This window comes from Gambusia affinis, linkage group LG03, assembly GCF_019740435.1.
Source record: "Gambusia affinis linkage group LG03, SWU_Gaff_1.0, whole genome shotgun sequence".
Taxonomy (NCBI): domain Eukaryota; kingdom Metazoa; phylum Chordata; class Actinopteri; order Cyprinodontiformes; family Poeciliidae; genus Gambusia; species Gambusia affinis.
Window position 1 is genome coordinate 21,725,465 of NC_057870.1, and position 18,636 is coordinate 21,744,100.

The following is an 18,636-nucleotide window of genomic DNA, read 5'->3' on the forward strand; positions in this document are numbered from 1 at the left end:
GCAATTTTTGTCATTAATTCTTTAACATTTTCAGCCTGAGCTTTTTGAATTATGTTTACAGCTCCAACACGAACTCCTTCTTGTTGATTTGTCATATTTTGTGATATGATAAGGTTGTTAATCATTCACAAATAAACATGATGATAGTTACGACATGGCCCATGTCAGTTTATATATTGTCTTCTCTTTGATTATATATAATTTTATTTTGTTATATGGCCAAATTCCCCATCACCTCATTTGCATTTTCAATGCTTTTTATAAAACATATGACTGAAAGGTGGCACACACTCACACACACACGCACACGCACACACACACACATCCTTTGGAAGCGACTATTTTCTGTGTACTAAAAAAAGAAAACTGTACCATCTCCTGCTGTTATTTAATCCTGAGCTGTGCTCACTTCATGTTGTTTAGTTCAAGGTTCTCAAAAATGTGAGTGCGACTCATGAACACTTTCATGAACAACACTGGGACCCAAGTTTACCATACTACCACCTGCAGTGATAAGGATGGGGAGAGAACATGAAAATCCCTGAAGCTCGCTATTGAAGAATAACAGCAAAATGTCAGTGTGTGACTATGCCACTGCAAATAAGATTATTTCATTTGAAAGTTTTTTACTTTCTTACCATGGGCAATAGGAAATTGAGAGGGTTATGCAGTTGAATTTAACATTTTGTAGTTAATATCATTGTTTTTTTGTTTTTTTCAGAGGACCATTTTTGGTTGCAATGGGAAAATCATGGCACAAGGAGGAATTTAACTGTGCCCACTGCCGAACATCTCTGGCAGACATAGGCTTTGTGGAAGAAACAGGCTCTGTGTATTGTGAACACTGCTATGAAGAGTTCTTTGCGCCAACCTGCAGCCGCTGCCAGGCCAAGATATTGGGGGTGAGTTGATGTATGAACAAATAAAAAGGAGATAATTGGATCTTTGAAAAAGAAAAGAAATGCCTGATACCTCAATGTAACTAATAGCAAATGAACACAGTAACAAAGAAAATTTCAAATGGATGTGGAATTCCTCTTAATTTCCACTTTTAACTAGATCTGTTCTTTGCTGTTTTTGCCACAGAGGTTCTGTACCACTCTTTGTTGGATTGATTTATTATGCAGGCAAACATTATTACATAATTTAAAATAAACACTTAAAGAACTTCTAAAATGTAAAATTGGTCCCCCATCAAAGTTTACAAATGAAAAGGTTTTTGCATTCTATCCTGAGTTGAAATATCTATGGTGACCATGGCTGAAACTCAGGAATGCAGTGTATGCTCTGAAGTTAGGAGAATTAGCCTTAGAAGCCTTAAAGACTGCAGGTGTGGTTTGAACCCAAAGTGCCAAGAAGCTGAAATCGCATTTCTCTGAGCAGCTCTGACATTTATCCCTCACATGTTCTAACCTCTTTAGCCTCAAACCTTCCAACCCTCCATTTCTCACACATCTTCAACCAGCTTATGGCTTCCTGTTAACCTGTTTTTCTCACTCCTGTTCTTCTAATCCTTCATTTTACTCTGGCCCACCAACTTTCTTGTTCTAGCAATTTAAGGGTGGGAAAAAAAAACAAAAACTCAAGAAGTATTTTTTTTAAGTCTGGTCATGCGGCTATTAAAAAATACTGTGTTTGAAGATATCTGTCAATTATTATCCTGCTGAGATTCATTTATGGAATTGATTCTTTTCTCCAACAATTTACTGAGAAAGTAGTTTATCTAGCATTTGTAAATATACAAATCTGGATTCTATAACCTGTGTTTTGCATTTTATGTTTAGGAGGTAATTAATGCCCTGAAACAAACATGGCATGTCTATTGCTTCATGTGTGCTGCCTGTCAGCAGCCAATCAGGAACAACACCTTTCACCTGGAGGATGGAGAACCTTATTGTGAGCAAGGTCAGTAGGAAAGGTGTTCATAATAGTAATATTTTCAGTAAGCTCAGTTCAGTTCCTTTTATCTAGAGCGGATTCACGTCAAATGTAATCAATTAGGCACTTTGCAAAAAAATTAAATCCAGTGTATTTATAGAAACATAGAGACCCATTGAATGCAATATTTTTGAAAAGTTCCTTCATTTCAGTAATGCCATCAGATTTAATAGGTTAATTATACAAAGACGGGTGTGTTTAAAATGTAGGCTTCTTGATAAGTGGTGTTAAAATTAGTCCACAGATTATTCATTCATGAAATATTAATTATTTTGTCAGCAAAGATGTTGACACTGTTCAGTCACATGAAACTGTCTGTAGGTGATATATATGACTGCATGAGAAAACTGACTAAGTTTTGCAGGGCATGCGCTGTTTCTTAGCTTGTTTACTCATAGCTAATTAGTTGCAGAGAGCTAAACGGACAAAATAATAAGGCCACACTTAAATCAAATTACACCAAAGACATATTAGTCAAGTCTATAACAATTCAATAAAGTCAAAATCAGCCCCTTTATTCAATTATTTTGATATTTTAAAAACTGGTGCCTGACATCTCTTTTTAAAGAAAGAAGCTGATAAAATCAAATTAAAAATAACTAAAGTCCTAAATTCATTCTGTAGGTGCATCACTGCTGACGTCCTCATTGCTGTGAGTTGTTGGATATGATTAGCTCTGGATACCACTTGGAAGCCGAATTAGAACAAGTGTGGGTTACATGTGGTCCATGTTTCAGTGGTTTTCTGATGTGAGACACAGTTGCTCACTACCTGTAGGCTTCTGAAGGGTACTGTGTGGGTACTGGATGACTGTACAATCCTCTGATTGGACACATTGACTAGGCTGATTAGCCTTGGAGGTATTTTGTCATCCTACAGTAGAAACACCCAACAGTCATATGAAGAAAAGCACAAATTTACCTCTTTTGAAATGGAATAGTTGGATATGTATTCAAAGCTTTGTTAACTTTAATGAAGAGTAAAGTTACTTAGTTTATTATCCTTGCTGTCTGTTACATATTGTTTAGGCATTTTTCCTTTTAAAATCTCTGACAGAATGATGTTACTGAGTAGTTTAGTGTGAAGATAAAACCTGATTGCTTAAAAAAATTATTTTCTTGTTTGCAAAACAGACTTTTACAGTTTGTTTGGGACTGGTTGCCATGGCTGTGAGTTCCCTATTGAGGCTGGAGACAAATTTCTGGAGGCACTCGGTTACAACTGGCACGACACTTGCTTTGTTTGTGTCGTAAGTGAAAATCATACACACACTCTTAGCATTCTAGACCTGAGCATAATCATGTATTCATTTTTAGGCAATTTAGAGACTTCTAATCATTTAAAAATGTTTTAGGTTCTTGCTATTGTGTCGTTTTTGCTATTCTATTTAAGCAACAGTTAATTGATTACAGTTCAGCTTCAAATTGTGTGTAAGTCTAATGGTTTCTTCACAGGTATGTTGTGCCTCTCTGGAGGGTCAGACCTTTTTCTCCAAAAAGGACAAACCTCTTTGCAAGAAACATGCTCACACAGTGAAGATATGAACCTTCAAATGGCTCTCTGCCTCTATTTTCTCTTGTCAAAGGCTGCAGAAATACTGAGGGCTGATATTTACCAGTGGATTATTCCTTGACTAAGTTAATTGAGGATATAACTAAGCAGATTACTTTTATTTTAACTCTTTAACGTGGGGTGGGGGGGATAATGCAAAAATCTTTTTTAAGCTTTATATCAAACCGGGGGATTTGCTTTGATTCTTTCACACGCAAAGTTCAGCCTTGGAGTTGCAGTCTCCAGTCAAGCACTTGTGCCTCAGAGCATCTCTTCCTCACACTGTTCGACCAGACTAGCGTCAGCAGCTGTTAGCATACCACTTTTTGAGGTTGTCAGCTGCACTTATATGAACCACCTTTCAGTTGAAGGCATTTTGGAGGATTGTAAATACAATCCAGTTTATACAATTTAAAATTGCCTTAATGTTAATTCCCTAAGAACAGCTGTAAACAGCAAAATGGATGAGCTTTGTTGTGATGATGTGCTTATGGCAGAGTGTCGGATAGAGTCGGAGCTTCTTAAAAAGACAGAGGCCCAATTTCAAGGCGTCAAATTGCGAAGTCAGAATTCTTTCAAGTCATGTTTGACATATGCAGCATTTTTATAACAACTAAAAGTAACATTCAGTTATTTGCCTGCAAGTACATTATACCACCCCATGAAATAAGTTTATTATACTTATGCGCACAAGACGTTGTACTGATAGTTAATCATTTTTGTAAGACCACAGTTAGTCATAGTTTCTTACACAAAAATATTCTAACACTGATTCATTACATAATCCTGATTTTAACCTAGAAGCTAAAAGGCATCCTTGGTTTGTCTGTAGACACAGAATAGAATCTTCCCCAATAGTTAGAAATCACTCATTTTAATTGTAAAAAAAAAGAGTAAAATATATATGAATTTGTTGCAACAGAATATTAGCAATTAGTTTTTGTGAAAGCACATATGTTTGCTATTTTTAATGTTACAGTTGTGCAAATTTTAATAGATTAGCAGTAGCTTACATTAACATTTGTAGTCTTTTATGTCCCTATATCCAAAACTATTTCAAAAATAGTATTCAAAATCTTAGTATTTGTATTAAGATTAACTAAATGTGGATGTTACTTTAATAAAATATTTTAACTAAGCATCTAAGATAATCATTGTATCTTTCTATTTTATTGTCTTTTCGTGGTGTTTGCCAAAACTGACTTGAAGTTTCCAAACAGACAAATATATAACAGAATAAGTTTTTAACATTATTTATTCTGGTTGATTGACAAAAAACTTCCAAAATAACTAAATAAACATTAACATCTGACATAAGTAAATAATCTGGCAAGTATTAATTTTGTTTTTCCTCATACTCAACACCTTGGTGATGGACATACATTCTTTTGAATTGTGTTCTATTATTAATGAAAAATGTTTGTTTTTATTCATTTTTTTATATTTCAACTTCACCTCAAAAAGACAGATGGTCCAATATTTTTTGAGATACAATTCATCACAGTTTGTGCATCTTTTTATCCTGGGAGGTACTGTGTGTGTGTGTTTGCGTGTCTGCGTGTTTTATTGTTCTTTTGTTGAAAAGTGGGGAACACTTTAATTTACTTTGAATATGTAATTGTCTGGATATTTCTCTTAGATTTGTACTAAATTATAATGCAACTAGATAAAAAGGACAAGATTTTACATTGTCAGAAAAGAGTGCAGAAAAGTAGCATACAAATTATAAATGTACTGGCATAGTAAACAAAAGTATTTACATGTTATTTGTATTATCTCTCAAAATATGTTTGAAAATAAGTAAAATGTACCTGTGTTGTTTAATAAATTGTGATGTTTAACCCTCCTAGTGGGTGCGTTTCTTTTGCTCCTATTTCTACTTTGTGTATAAGAGAAACTGCCTTACCACATTAAACAGTTAGTTGCCAATACACCTGTCCAAGACTTGATTCAAGACCATTGGATTGTGTACCTGCACTGCATGCTCACTTGAATATTGTCAACAAAGGCCACTCGTTACACAAAATATTCAAAAGATGTTATTGAGAAATAATTTTTGTCACAACCTTTTTTTCCCTTCTTTTTTTTTTTTTTACCAAAGAAAAGCTAGATAAAAAATTTACAAAAAATATGAAAAATGATCAGAACTATGATGAAAGTAGTCAGAAGAAGAAAATAATTTTTAATTATATCTACGTATTTAGGAAACTAGCCAAAGCCATGTAATAATGTTTTCTTGTTTTTCCTGATAAGCATAAAACTGTTATAATACCAAACACAAAAATATGAATGATTTGTTCTTTCTGTTTGTTGGGTGAACTGAGGTGGAAAGTGGGGGGGCTGATTGAAAAGCCCACGAGTTGGTTGCTTGCTTCTCCGCCTCTGATCGTGGGGAAAACTGAGTAGGAGAAAAGTGCTTCAACTTAGGTCTGAAACCACAGCGACGCGAACAGAAACTTTTATTCTGGCATGGAATAAGAAAGCAACGACTCATATGAAGGTGAGTAAGTTATTTAATCCATGCGAATTACTCTTAAACACAGCGGGTTTGACTTAAATTGTTAAGTTGTTTCGTCTTATGCGCGATGATGAAGTTTGTCAGACTCAACGCTTTTTTGTCTTCAGGGTATTGACAGTCCACGCGTGAGGCTGATTTATTTAGTGAAGTTTGAGATTCCCCTCTCTGCCGATTTATTTATTTAAGTTTGAGATTCCCCTCTGCCTTACAGCCGCAACACTGTACAGGGATTTAGAGAAGAGTTTTAGTTTTACTCGTTTGTAACAGCGGTAATCTTGGTATTCTGCCCTCGCCAGAAATTCAATAAATAACTTATAACTTAGTTTGCGGTCAGTTGCCATCAACTTTTAACACGGCGACCAGTACTGTCCTCTACCAGCATACTGGAATGAGTCATTCTTTCTATAATTTTTTCGAAATTTCTATCTTCTTCATCTATCTGAAGATGAGGGCATCATTTTCTTTTCGCACCTTCAAAACAAAACGTCTGTATGCTGTAGAGTTTCCCTTGTGAAGAGGACACATAGTAGAGGGAAAAAACAAAACAACAGCCTGCAGCAGTGACCAACCCGCAGCCCCGTATTCCCCATGCACTGCACTTATATTCACAGGCATGCAGACAGTATTCAACTCTCCCTCTGAGTCCAGTAACCAGCTCCAGGTGTTTCCCAGTGTGCTTTTGACAAATGTATATCTGCATATGTGTGTATAAGCAATCATGTGAGAGTATCCATCCAGATGGCACAATACCATATCTTATCTTATCCCACCTCATCTGTGGAGGTGCAGGGGTAAGAAGACAAGGGAACCCCACAGGAAAACACTTAACAGCTATGAGAGAGAGGTCCAGACAAGTAAGCGTGCGCAGGAGAGTGTGTGTGGGTGTGTTTTTCTCATTTGTCAGTTAGAAAGTGTTTGTTGTGGTGTCAGTGGGTAGTTAAGTCTTATTCAAATCAGGAATGTATCACGCAAATCTAAAAAACCTGCCACAACCTCAAGTGTGTCTCACTTAGCAACTGCAAAGAAAACTATTTTCTTCTGTGCAGAAAAGAAAATATACATATACATACACTACTCTACATGAATACATGCAGTATGACACAGACTGGTGGAAATTCACATCACATTAGACCTAATGCAGGTCCTTAACTGACTCCCTAAGAATAGCAAATAAGTCAGAAACAAACTTAATTTGTACTTATCTGGAAAGAAGCTGAATGAAACACCAAAAGAAAAATGCTGACACGAGATATTTTCAATACATTTACTTGGCCCAGTCAGGGAAAATCAATGCTTGCTGAGGTTAATTCAGTCTCTAAAGAATTGGAAAAATTAGCTAAACGTATCCTGCCTGACTGCTGCACTTGCATTTTAAAACTTTGTTTAGTACAGTCTTTGAATCAGGTTAAATGCCATATGGTTTTGAGGGCTACACATAGGTGGAAAATAACTGGTAATGTAAAACAAAAATTAAGACTCCAGGGTAAGGAGAGATTGAAAATCTCTTCAGGTGAACTTGAGGACAGTTTGCTGGTGCTAAGCCTGCCTTAGATCAATTTCCTCTACTTAGAATAGGAGGCGATAAGGATCAAAAATAAACCCAGATAAGCCCCTTCAGCCAGAGGCTGTCCTCTTGAAGATCTGACTCATTTTTAATTACTGTGTCAGGCTGATTTATTGAGATATTTCAAGATTCTTCTTTACCTGAGTTCCCAGATTAATCTTCCACATTCTGCATTTTTTACAAACTGACAAACTTTGCAAAAAAATAAAAAATAAAATAAATCCTTAAAACTTAATATTTTGAAATAATAAATCACACAAAATGACACGTTGTTGACATGGATCCAATTTGTCAGCAGATTTCAGGCACTATCTTCCTGAACAAATGTAAAAACAACCACAGAAAGGTTTTTGTTGATCTTCATTGTGGGTTTGTGAGAGGTTTGAAGCTCGGTTTTGTTACTGATCTCTGGAGGAAACAAATCTATGCACACCTCACCACATCTTGATTAATGTGAAACCTATAAATATGATTAAGGAGTGAGGTTCAAAGATGTTGCAAATAGGGTTCCTACATGGGCCTAATCAGTAACACAAGCAGCTCATGAAATGATTGGTATTTACTTTAGGATTGATAGACTCATTCATATATTAAAAAAACACCTCAGTATGAATACAGTCCCATTAACTTTCTTTATAAAAAGTCCTGAAATTTTTCTTAATCATTTTTTTTTTTTTACTACTTTCTCTAGTTTTCTAGGGGTAATATGAGACACTTGACTCCACTCAACCCTGTCCTGCAGGGCCTGTTTTTTGGAGAAGGTTGTATACAGTAATTATTCCGTTGCTTGAAGAGAGCCTTAAGTATTTAGACTGACTGTTTACAACAGCACACACAGCAGACCAGGAGCAGACTGCACTCTTCAAACTGTTTGTAAAACAAATATACTCATATTGTCTTTGTTAAAAGAGCAACCAAAAAAACATTGTCTAAAGTTAGCTATGTGGTTTTTAGATACAGTTCTACTGTAAATCAACTATTTAAAACAAATAGGTCTCAAAATATTGTCCAGTTGGCTAACTGATGTGCAAACACAAAGCTACACTGTACAGCTACAAATAAATAACAATAAATGACCTTTGAACCTGCTGCTTTGGTGTGTAGACTACTGTACTACACTGTAAGACAAGTTGCAATTGTAGAGGGAAAGTTTTTGCTTTTCTAAGAAATACATTCATATATAGTTAATGCTGATTAACATACATTTAAGTTGGTTTGCCTATCATTAATAATTGTGGAAAAATGAACTAGGCTACAATATGTTGTGAGGAATAAGAGGCAGCAGTTGAAATGAATCTGATGAAGTCTGGTTGCTATAAAAAAAAAAAAGCAGAAATAATGATGATGGACATAATCAGGAGGTAACGATTTGTTTTTTAACCTGTGGGTTGCTGGTTTGAATCCCTGCTCTGTCCTTTTCAACAGTTTTTCTCCTTGGGTAGTGCCAGGTGCCAGCATTTCTATAGCATTAGATAACGTGCTATAGAAATGCAGATCATTAACAATTTAACATAATACCTGTGACGCTTTCTTCTAGTTTTCATTCAGCATTAAATATAATTCCGTTGCACAGTCTTAATCTTCAGATCCTTGACCTATCCCCTTTCAATGTGTAGACATTTAAACAAAGAAACCTATTTTGAGTTCCTGATGCAGGACTCAGAAGTTCAAACCATTCCCTTTGATGATCTTTCTGTTTTTGCTTCCTTTGAGAGATGTGACCAGGAGCTGACTTTGATGAAATACTTGAAATCCTCCAGCTGTGCAGTCGTGGATAATCATAGCAATCAGTAAATCATTGTAGAACACAGAACTGCCTTGAGAGCAGCTTGGTTGATGGTGTAGAGCAGATTTAAATGATGATTTATTAGGTGGATTAATAGGCCACATGATCAGTTTAACCTTGTGTCCCACAGGGTGGATGTGAAAACATCTTACCAGCCAGCGTCTGATCTCATTTAATGCTCTCAAGTTTAAGCTGGTCTCAGTGCTCAGACACTCCGTTTCTCTCTTACTTCATATTTACTGTTTGTTTGTTTTTTAGCCTTGTGCTTGTAGAGCTGTCCCTTGTCAGGCTTTTTAAATGCTCACCACGTTTTGGTCACTTTTATTTTCACTAATGTTTTTTTATATGACTGTTAGCAACAAGAGTCCTTATCCTAAACACCGGTAGGTTAAGCCCTAAGGAGGTTTCAGCTCATACAGTTTTGCTTTGAACTTTGATTCTGCTCTTCATTTTTTTGAACCTCAGGTCTTTTTTTGTGTTTGGCTTGGCTGAATTTTTAACAAGGAAAGGCCTTTTGGTACCTCAAAGGGAAGTGGGGTAAGGAGAGAAATGATGGAGTGATGACTGGAATACCAAGAGAAAAAATAGGTCCAAGGAGAAGGAATGATAACCATCTGGATTCACTTTGTGACAAATTCATCCCTTATGCCCCCCAAAGCAGAGACCTCCAATTTCCATGGTGGTTTTTTTGAGGTGCCATTCCATTGGTGATGGCAGAAACATTTGCCTAAGAGCTAGTGTCATTGTTGAGCTTCAGGAAGTGCCTCTACTATGGGGTCTAGACATCCCTTGATTGCTAAAGTCTTTATTAAAACAAATTCCTCCATCAAGAGTGGCTAGATCCCTAGGTTTTCTAGAGTTTTTGAAACACAAACAACATCTGGATAAGCCACACTGACTCATTCGTGATAGACATAGGAATCAAGTGTCAGATTTTTGTGGGGTAGGAGGTTGCTATGTATGCAGCAATGGATATAAATTGTTTCAAGCTGTTGCCTACTGCATTCATTTTACAAGAATTTCTTAGTGATCAAGGTCAAGCCAAATGATAGGAAACTTATGATATAATTTTATTTAGATTCTACAACGTCTTCCTTTAAAATAGTTGAGAAAATATGTATTCAAATGTAGATTATTGTATAAAAGTGAACACAACTAAAATAATAAATTTTCTAGCTGACCTTGGACATGATATATTGTTGTTGATTGCTGTGTCTTTAAATCAAATTCCCACACAAATAAACTGGTTACATTTTTTGATTGCGAAACAATCTTTGCTTTATTTTCGTTGTGTTTGTTGGTAATTTTGGTCATGCAGTTTCTTATTGTTTAAGTTTTAGTATTTTCTGTGGCCGACCTTGAGTCTTCTGCTGCAGCCATTTCCAGGTATGAAATGGGCCAGGATGATTCATGCCAACCATTAGTCAATGCATATCTGCCAGTGTGATGCTGTTGACGCATTGACTTTTCAAAACACGACCACATGGGTTCAGAACTAAAAAAGGTTGAAGAAGACGCAGTCAGCTGTTAAACATAAAATTCAAACAGTCTTGGAAAACAGAATGTACAAGTAATAGTAAAACAGTTGCTTTAAAAAATGTAATCTCAGTTGTTCTTCGTAGACTACGTTGAAATTTAACAATTTAGACTGTTCATGTAATTATTGTCAGTGGGGATGAAAGTTTAATGTTTGTACAAAAAAAAAAGGTGTACAAAATGGCAAAGGTGTATTGAGCCAGAGACTCTTCAGTCTTGTATGGCAAATGCTTTTCTTTTTTTGTTGTATTCTGTGACCTGCAAAATAATACTGAAGGGGACTCTCTTAAAAAAGGCTTCTCTTTGCCTTTTTTTTCTCTCTCCTTATTCACCTTTCCTCTCTGGATCTGACTTCTGCACAGATAAGCAGCAAATGTGCTGCTGCAGATGTACTGTTTTGTATCGCGTCATCAATACCCTCCTGGGTGAAATTGCATCCACGTTGCTCATGCACACACCACCTTCCCATGAGACGTAAATTCATGATGGGCTCATCAATATGTTTTCTGAAGACGTAATTTCTTATAAATTAAACCTGATTGGTACCAAATTGAATTTACCCTCTAAGAAATTGAATCTGATGCAGATGAAATCCAATCTCGAGTGGGCCTGTTTCTTCACTTATGTGTCCTGTGGATTTCTACATATCCATCTAAAAAGGCAATTAGAATGTGAAGCAGGCCTCTGGGAGTCTTTAAACTGTGTCCTGTGTCACAGTGTACATTATGGTATTACTTTATTGCTACTGCCAGCCAGAAGAGAATGTGTTGTTGAAGAACATCTGTTGGTAAGATGACGCTTAAGCATTTATGATTTGTTTTTATTTCATTCTTTCCGCTAAAGTAAAAAATCTGCAACTTCAGATAGATTAAGGTAAATGTAAGGAATAAGTCCAAGGAATGGTCTTTGATACTCCACATACTGTAGATAAAGGGCTGTGGTTTTATAGATTCAATTGGATGATCTATAAAAACGGAGCTGAACAGATGGCCAGCACCTAATCAGCTCCATCAGATCGGGGGGAAAGCAACTGCAAAATATAGAGGTGGAGAGTCCAAGAGAGCCCAGATGTCCCTAACAGACCCCTATAGGTTTGAGGCCAAAAAGGCATCAAGCAGATGACTATGCATTAAGTCACACAGACAACAATTATCACAAAAACACATGAACCCCTGAATTTCAACTGGCTTGGGAATTTCTTTATCTAAAACAGTTCTTATTTTTATTCATGGAAACTGATTTCTATTTGATTTTCAGTGATTTTTAAAACTATTTTTTATTTACGCTCTTCATTAAAAAAATTTGTTGCCTATACATAAGTATCACCTGCTTCCATTTTAAAATTGATGCAGGAGGAGCAGTGATTTTATAAGCAGAGCCCCCATGATCCATGTCAGCTCAGCTACCTGAGGGGGAAAAATCAGAGATCCCATATGAATGAAATTAGTCTTTTTGGTAGAGATGCACATTCACAAGCTTTGTGGGTGAATCTATTTTTTAAATATTTTTATTAAAGCTCTTTCTAGCCAATACTAATTTAAGAACTATGCTTAACAGCATAGAGGATATGTTTAGTGAATAGTCAATAGCTACATAAACAGCACCAGCTTCACATTGCATCTATGGGAGAGCAATTGCTGTTAAAAGAGGATTTCACTTCTTTAAAACAAAATGATTTTTGAGTTGACTGATTTATTTGTCCTTAGCATTTTATTGCCGAGTAACACAATTACAAACAATAACCATTGCTAGCTGTACACCACATTTTTCTGGGAGCACTGTTTGTTCCCTGAAAAAATGTAGACTCTTTAAGATTTTCAAAAAGCCGCATAATATTTCACATTTAGCAGATTAGAAGAATAAACTGAAAAATGCTTTATTGTCTTTCAAAGGGGAAATTCCTGTGCTAAAACAGCAATGTGACAAGCAATCAAAGGAAGTAGATTCACACCAAGACAGGAAAATGCTAAATATGAAAACATCATAAAAAACAACATATAGTAGCATAAGGGCCAAAATTCAACACAAATATGTAAAGTAGTGTATCAACGGACTGTGCACATTTTTGTACATTTTTATTAAAATAAAAATGTACAACATTTACATGTATATTTGAGCTTTAACAAGACAGATGATTTTGTGACAGCAAAAACTATGCAACAGCAGAGATGTGTAGATACCAGCAGAAATCTTATTCAGAATGAGTAAAACTGCAAGCCTGTGTGTAAATACATTTTGAGTTTGTTGGGAGCAATGGTTGTAGTTTGACAGCTGCTGGGAGGAAGGATCTGTGATAAAGCTCTAATGTGCACCTAGCATGCAGCAGTCTGTTACTAAAGAAGCTCTCAGTTTCAGCAACGGCTTCCTGGATAAAGTGGGAGACGTTGTCCAACAGTGATAATGCTAAGAGATAACAACAGGGAAGACTGAGCTGAAGCAGGGGTTGGTGACTGCTCCAACCTATTAAAGAACTGGTTGAAGTCGTTAAGTGTCCTAGAGCGTGGGGGCTTGGTTGGTGGTCAGAGATGGTTTCCAGGCTCTTCCCAATCCCACGGATGTTACTCTGCTGCAGCTAGCCCATCTTTTTTCCATCCACTTTCTTTCTGCATATGTTTTTCCCATCCCTAATTTTCTTTCTCAGTTCCTTCTGTACAGCTCAGAACTCCTCCTTGGTTCCTGATCAAAAGGCTCTCTTCTTTTCCTTAAGGAGATCCTTTTTTGTCAGGGTTTATCCAGGGCTTATTGTTGGAGAAACACCAAACCTTCCTGATGGGCATGCTGTTGTCCACACAGAAGTAAATTTAGTCCGTGATGCAGTTAGTGGTGCTGTCGATGTCCGTCCCATGAGGAACAAGGCCCTTCCCACACATAGGAGATGAAAGAGTCTGTCTCCACTGACCATCTCTTCACTTTTCATGTCACAGCTGGTTCTCTGTGTACAAAAGGTTTACAAACAGGCTGAGATTGAACCAAGTTGTGATTTGTGGACCTCAGAGAAGCGATAGGTGATGATCTATATGCCTCCTTGTTGTAGGTACAATAAATCCAGCGTTTCATTATCTCCGGTGTGACAGCTGACATCTTGTGTGAAGATGAGGAGATTAGAGGACATAGAGACTAAAGTCCCCAGAAAATCCTCCGAAAACAAATCAAAACTGAAAGCATGTAAAATGGTGTCAAGCTCACTATCGTGACAGGTTAATTAACAGACAACATGCCTATAGAGAAAATGCACTGTGTTTTAAGGCACCAGATCTACTTGGTGTGCTTCAATTTGACAAGAGGTGGTTTCCTTGTAGGTGTGAAAGCTCAGTCCTTAAACTTTAAAAGTTGCATTTTGACTTTTATGTCTGCATATTTGGTTAAAAGTTATTTAGATAGGCTGATATTAAAATATGTTATCACATTGGATTAAGAACATGGGTACAGCAAATAAGTTCAGACATAAACCTTTGATTGCATTCCCTCCCATTACCACATTACACTCCCCAAATTGCAATTCTAGACAGTACACAACCTCACATGTTCCTCTAATTTTGTCAAACTTCATTTAAATTCTTCTCCTTTCTATAATTGTGTTCAAATCTACTTTTCTCTATTTCATTTTGGTCGGTTTCAGGAAAGAGGTATCTTTGTAGCAACAAAAGCTGCCCTAATGTTGGGGTTACATTAGTAAAAGATAAGGTAATAGTACGACGAAAGCCAAGTTGTCAGAGACTCCCTTTGTCCAAAGGGGAAACACAATAAAGAACACTGGGCTTTCTAGTGTTTCCCCTCGGTTCAGGTTCTAGCTAATCAGCAGTGCACACAGCCGTGACTGTTCTGTTCCAGGGGACTGGAGACGGAGTCAGGGAGGGGGTAGACAGGATGAGGGTCTGATTTGAAATGGCCACATAAGGGTGGAAGGAGGTAAAGAGCGCATGTGTCTCTGGCATGTGCTTCTGTGTCTTTTTTTGCCAGGAGATACCCTCCAGGGGTCAAAGAGTGTTTCATTTGATTCTACATGTACGTGGACAAATTTTACCAGAAGTACCGAGTCAGTTAATAAAGCAGAGTTAAGTGAGTTGTGTTTTTTGAGGCTGCGTTATAATCACTATCAGATGTCAGAGCAGAGGAGAGAGAGCAAGGAGAGAAAGAGGTGGTGTGTGTGAGTTTGAATGACAAGACAAAGACAGAAGAAAGCACATGGACAATGAAAACTAATATGGCTTCCAAAGGATGTTAATATAGACTCTGCTAATAAATGTATCGGTTTGCTTATGCGACACTAGCACATGGCTTTTATTTAGAATTTAAGTCTGAATAAATATATCTAATGCATGTGCCTATGTTTCCTTCTCTAATTATATTTTATATTTGTTTAATCCATATCTCCGTTTTTGTATCTCACATGAATATATGGCAGAGTGTTCACTGTTCATTAGCAATTGTGACCTCAATATAGAAACTTGTGGGTGGTATGCTTAATTTTTGCTGCACATCAAGGTGTTTTTCAGCAATTGAGTACTCAGGCTCGCCCTCCATTAAGCAAGACTATGTTCTAATTACTGTCAGATGGTGGGCAGAGTCCTCGTGTCTGGAGCCATTTACGAGGCCTGCAGCCACCTGGAGGGGAAAAGGCAGGGAGGAGGGCAAAATAAACCCAAATAGGCTGTCCTTTGTTGTCTGAAAATGTGTAAGTTGGAAGTTATACAAGAGCTGTTCGACTCATAAATGTTTCCATAACATCGTATAGTTTTTTTGTTGGTAGAATGTGAGATGTCATCTTGAAACATCTGATGTTACCAAAAACAACACCACCACATTAATACTGTTATACAGAAGGGGCCAATGTGTTGGGCTTAACTGTCTGAGTACATAAAAGGCCGAGGTGCTTTCTGAAAGTATCAAGGTCAAACATATCTATTAATTTTTAATAAGTTTATCTTAGAAATATTTCTCATTCACTTTCTGTTTTAGGATCATTTATGCTTGCCAATAATAAAAATACATGTACACTCTTTTTAAATTTTATTGTGAAATTTGTGGAGCTACAGTGGCAGAAAGGTGTAAACACACAGCAAATGACAAAATGAGCTGCTGCACACATGAATGATGCAATCTCCAAAAACACACAAATACAAACAAATGGAACAGAACAACACTCCACAGAAATGCTACAATCTACTGGAGGGAGTCAACCAAAAAAAAATTATGGGATTAGACTTTCAGTAAAGACCATAAATATCAATATCTAAGCAGTAAAGATGGAATGTCATGATTTAATTGGATGTCGTGAAGAAGTTGGAGAAAGAAATGCTCCACGACTTTTTCAAACACGCAGTCTTTTACAATACAGTAGTATCTGCACCAGACTCCCCCTAGTGGTCTGGACTAATCTGTTCATATTTGCAGTTTTTGCTTTTTCCCTTTTGCTTGTATTTTTGATGGTTGTAGTATTTTGTTTGCATCTGTTTTGTTGAGTTTAGGTTTTGCTTCAATATTCTGTGATTGCAAAGGTTTTTGATTGCAGTATTTTCTCTTGCTTTTGTGTTTTAGAAATTACATCATTCATGTGTTTGCAACACGTTCCACTATTTGCTAAGTGTTTGCACCTCTCGCCCACTTTATAGAGCACATCAAAAACGACCTGCGTTCCTCTCTGTGAATTCTTAGGTCAAATCTTTTTTCTGACCCAGCGCTAGTACATGTAATTAAGCGACGAGAAGTTGCTCTCAATATGTAGCATGACTTGTACTGCAGGAAATTAAGGCTAATCTGCAGGACTGTGGACAGTCTGTGGCTAAAAGGCATTCTCAAGATGAACTGACTGTGCTTTTAATCTGAATAGGTTTGACATGTGTGCAGAGATCTGCTGCTTCCCTTTTTAATGGTTTCTCTCTGCTGAAGTCTCTGCATTGTTTTCTTGTAAGTTTTTACATATGTTAGGTCATAAGATTTCTGGTTGCTGTGTGTTGTTACTGTTTTCTAAATGAGCTGGAAGCTAGTGAGGAGGAAGCTAAAGCACAGATGGGCATGCACTTTTAAATGTCTTGCTAAACTCACAAGGCCGTTAAGTGCCCTGGCCTGGTTATCTACACAGTCTTAAGTGTATAACTTTTTCCCAATCAATATTAGAAATCAGAAAATGCTGGCAGTTTCCAGATAGTGGTCTCATGTAAATGGAGCCTTAAAGATAAGCTACCACATTGTTCTGCGGCGAAACACTAGCATTGTTTTTTAACCACTGGTTTAGATATTTATTAAACTGGCATTTTTCATAGAAATCAACCTTAAATTAGATGTTCTGTTTTAAAACTGTCAGTGCAAAATTTTATTAATATAAAGTTGAGTTTGTATTGTGTTAAAATGTTAGTACAGACATTTTCAAACAATAGACATAAATTTTGTCTTGGGGGGAAAAAAACGTTACTAATTCCCTAAAAAGGAGCATGTGATGTCACACTTAGTATGCTTTGATGTGGTACTATCTATCAATGTGTTTGTTGTTTTTGAGCCATTACCGAAAAAAGAACAAAAGACAAAGAAAGAAAAGTATCTTCTAGCAAAGTAGCTCAAGTTTCATGAACAGATGATGTTTAGATCTTTGAGACATCCAGCTCCATCAGTCAGCCTGTTCCTTTGCAAGTAGAAACACTCCCACATCACAGTTCATTGAGCAGAACACACTCATCTGGTTCAAGATGTCAAGAACTACACAATGAAACACCCATAAAATCACAGTTTTTCTGAGGAACAAAAACCTATTTTCCATTTTATAGTTCAAATAATTTTGTAATTATATTGTCTGAATGTCTATATGCTATTAAACACACTAAGTAGCATCCTGTCAATGAGGATAAAATGTCCAAAATGTCAACAATTTAAGCTTTCAATACAAACCTTGAGACACTTTTTTTGATCTTTTCCTACTAACAATAAACTTAAATCTGTTTTATGATCCACTATTGTAGAATATTAAAATCTTCACAAAACACTTCTGAGACTTTTGAACAGATATATGAATAAAATTAATAATTAAGATGGCGAAAAGAATAGATTAAAACCAAAATAATTGCTGTCCCATATGTATTGAAAAATTTACCACAGATGGACTGTGAAATCGTGTGTGTGCATGGTTGTTTGTCCTGTATGTCTCTGTGTTGCCCTGCGACAGACTGGCAACCTGTCCAAGGTGACCCCACCTCTCGCCCGAAACGTAGCTGGAGATAAACACCAACACCTCCCGACCCCACTAGGGACAAGGGTGTTAGAAAAGGATGGATGGACAGACGGAAGGATGGACCTTCTTAGTGAAGCTTAAACATTATTGAGTCTTTATTGAATCACTGAGTGACCAAGGTCTTTAAGGCACTGTGTGATAGTTTAAACTAAAATGTTAAAAAATATAGCACTTTTACATACCACTGTTTGGTTTTAATATTAATTCCGAAATGTTTTTAAATCTTTTAAAAAGTCCACTAAAAATTTTGAAAAAACCCCCACACATTTCAAATAGGTAAATAAATGCTTATCTTAATTAATATAAAGGCAATTAGAGTAAAAGAATACATTACTGTCAAAAACAAGATGAAAATGTATCTTGCTGGGAGTCCTACATAACATAAAAAAAAAACAAAAAAAACTTTAAGTTTTGCACTTTACATCTTACAAGTTGGTCACATTGAAATGCAAAAAAAGTGGGCAAAGTTTGTTTAACTAGTAGGTACAATAATTTGTTTCTTTGTTTTCAGTTTCAAAGCA

General features: G+C 36.5%; 2 protein-coding genes across 3 annotated transcripts in view; both read left to right on the top strand.

The window, feature by feature from the left end:
* pdlim5a (PDZ and LIM domain 5a) overlaps positions 1 to 5,330 on the top strand; it is a 52,324-nt gene extending 46,994 nt beyond the window's left edge. The window contains exons 10-13 of the mRNA XM_044110710.1: positions 722 to 902; positions 1,785 to 1,905; positions 3,072 to 3,187; positions 3,393 to 5,330. Coding sequence (XP_043966645.1) covers positions 722 to 902; positions 1,785 to 1,905; positions 3,072 to 3,187; positions 3,393 to 3,482 — 508 coding nt within the window. The 3' untranslated portion in view covers positions 3,483 to 5,330. The remainder of the gene's footprint in view (positions 1 to 721; positions 903 to 1,784; positions 1,906 to 3,071; positions 3,188 to 3,392) is intronic.
* A 530-nt stretch (positions 5,331 to 5,860) lies between these two features.
* The window catches only part of bmpr1ba (bone morphogenetic protein receptor, type IBa), a 64,214-nt gene continuing 51,438 nt past the window's right edge, over positions 5,861 to 18,636 (top strand). The window contains exon 1 of one of the 2 annotated variants that reach the window (XM_044111410.1): positions 5,861 to 5,989. The gene's annotated coding sequence lies outside the window, so the exon portion shown is untranslated. The remainder of the gene's footprint in view (positions 5,990 to 18,636) is intronic. The other variant, XM_044111411.1, reaches the window with a different exon arrangement.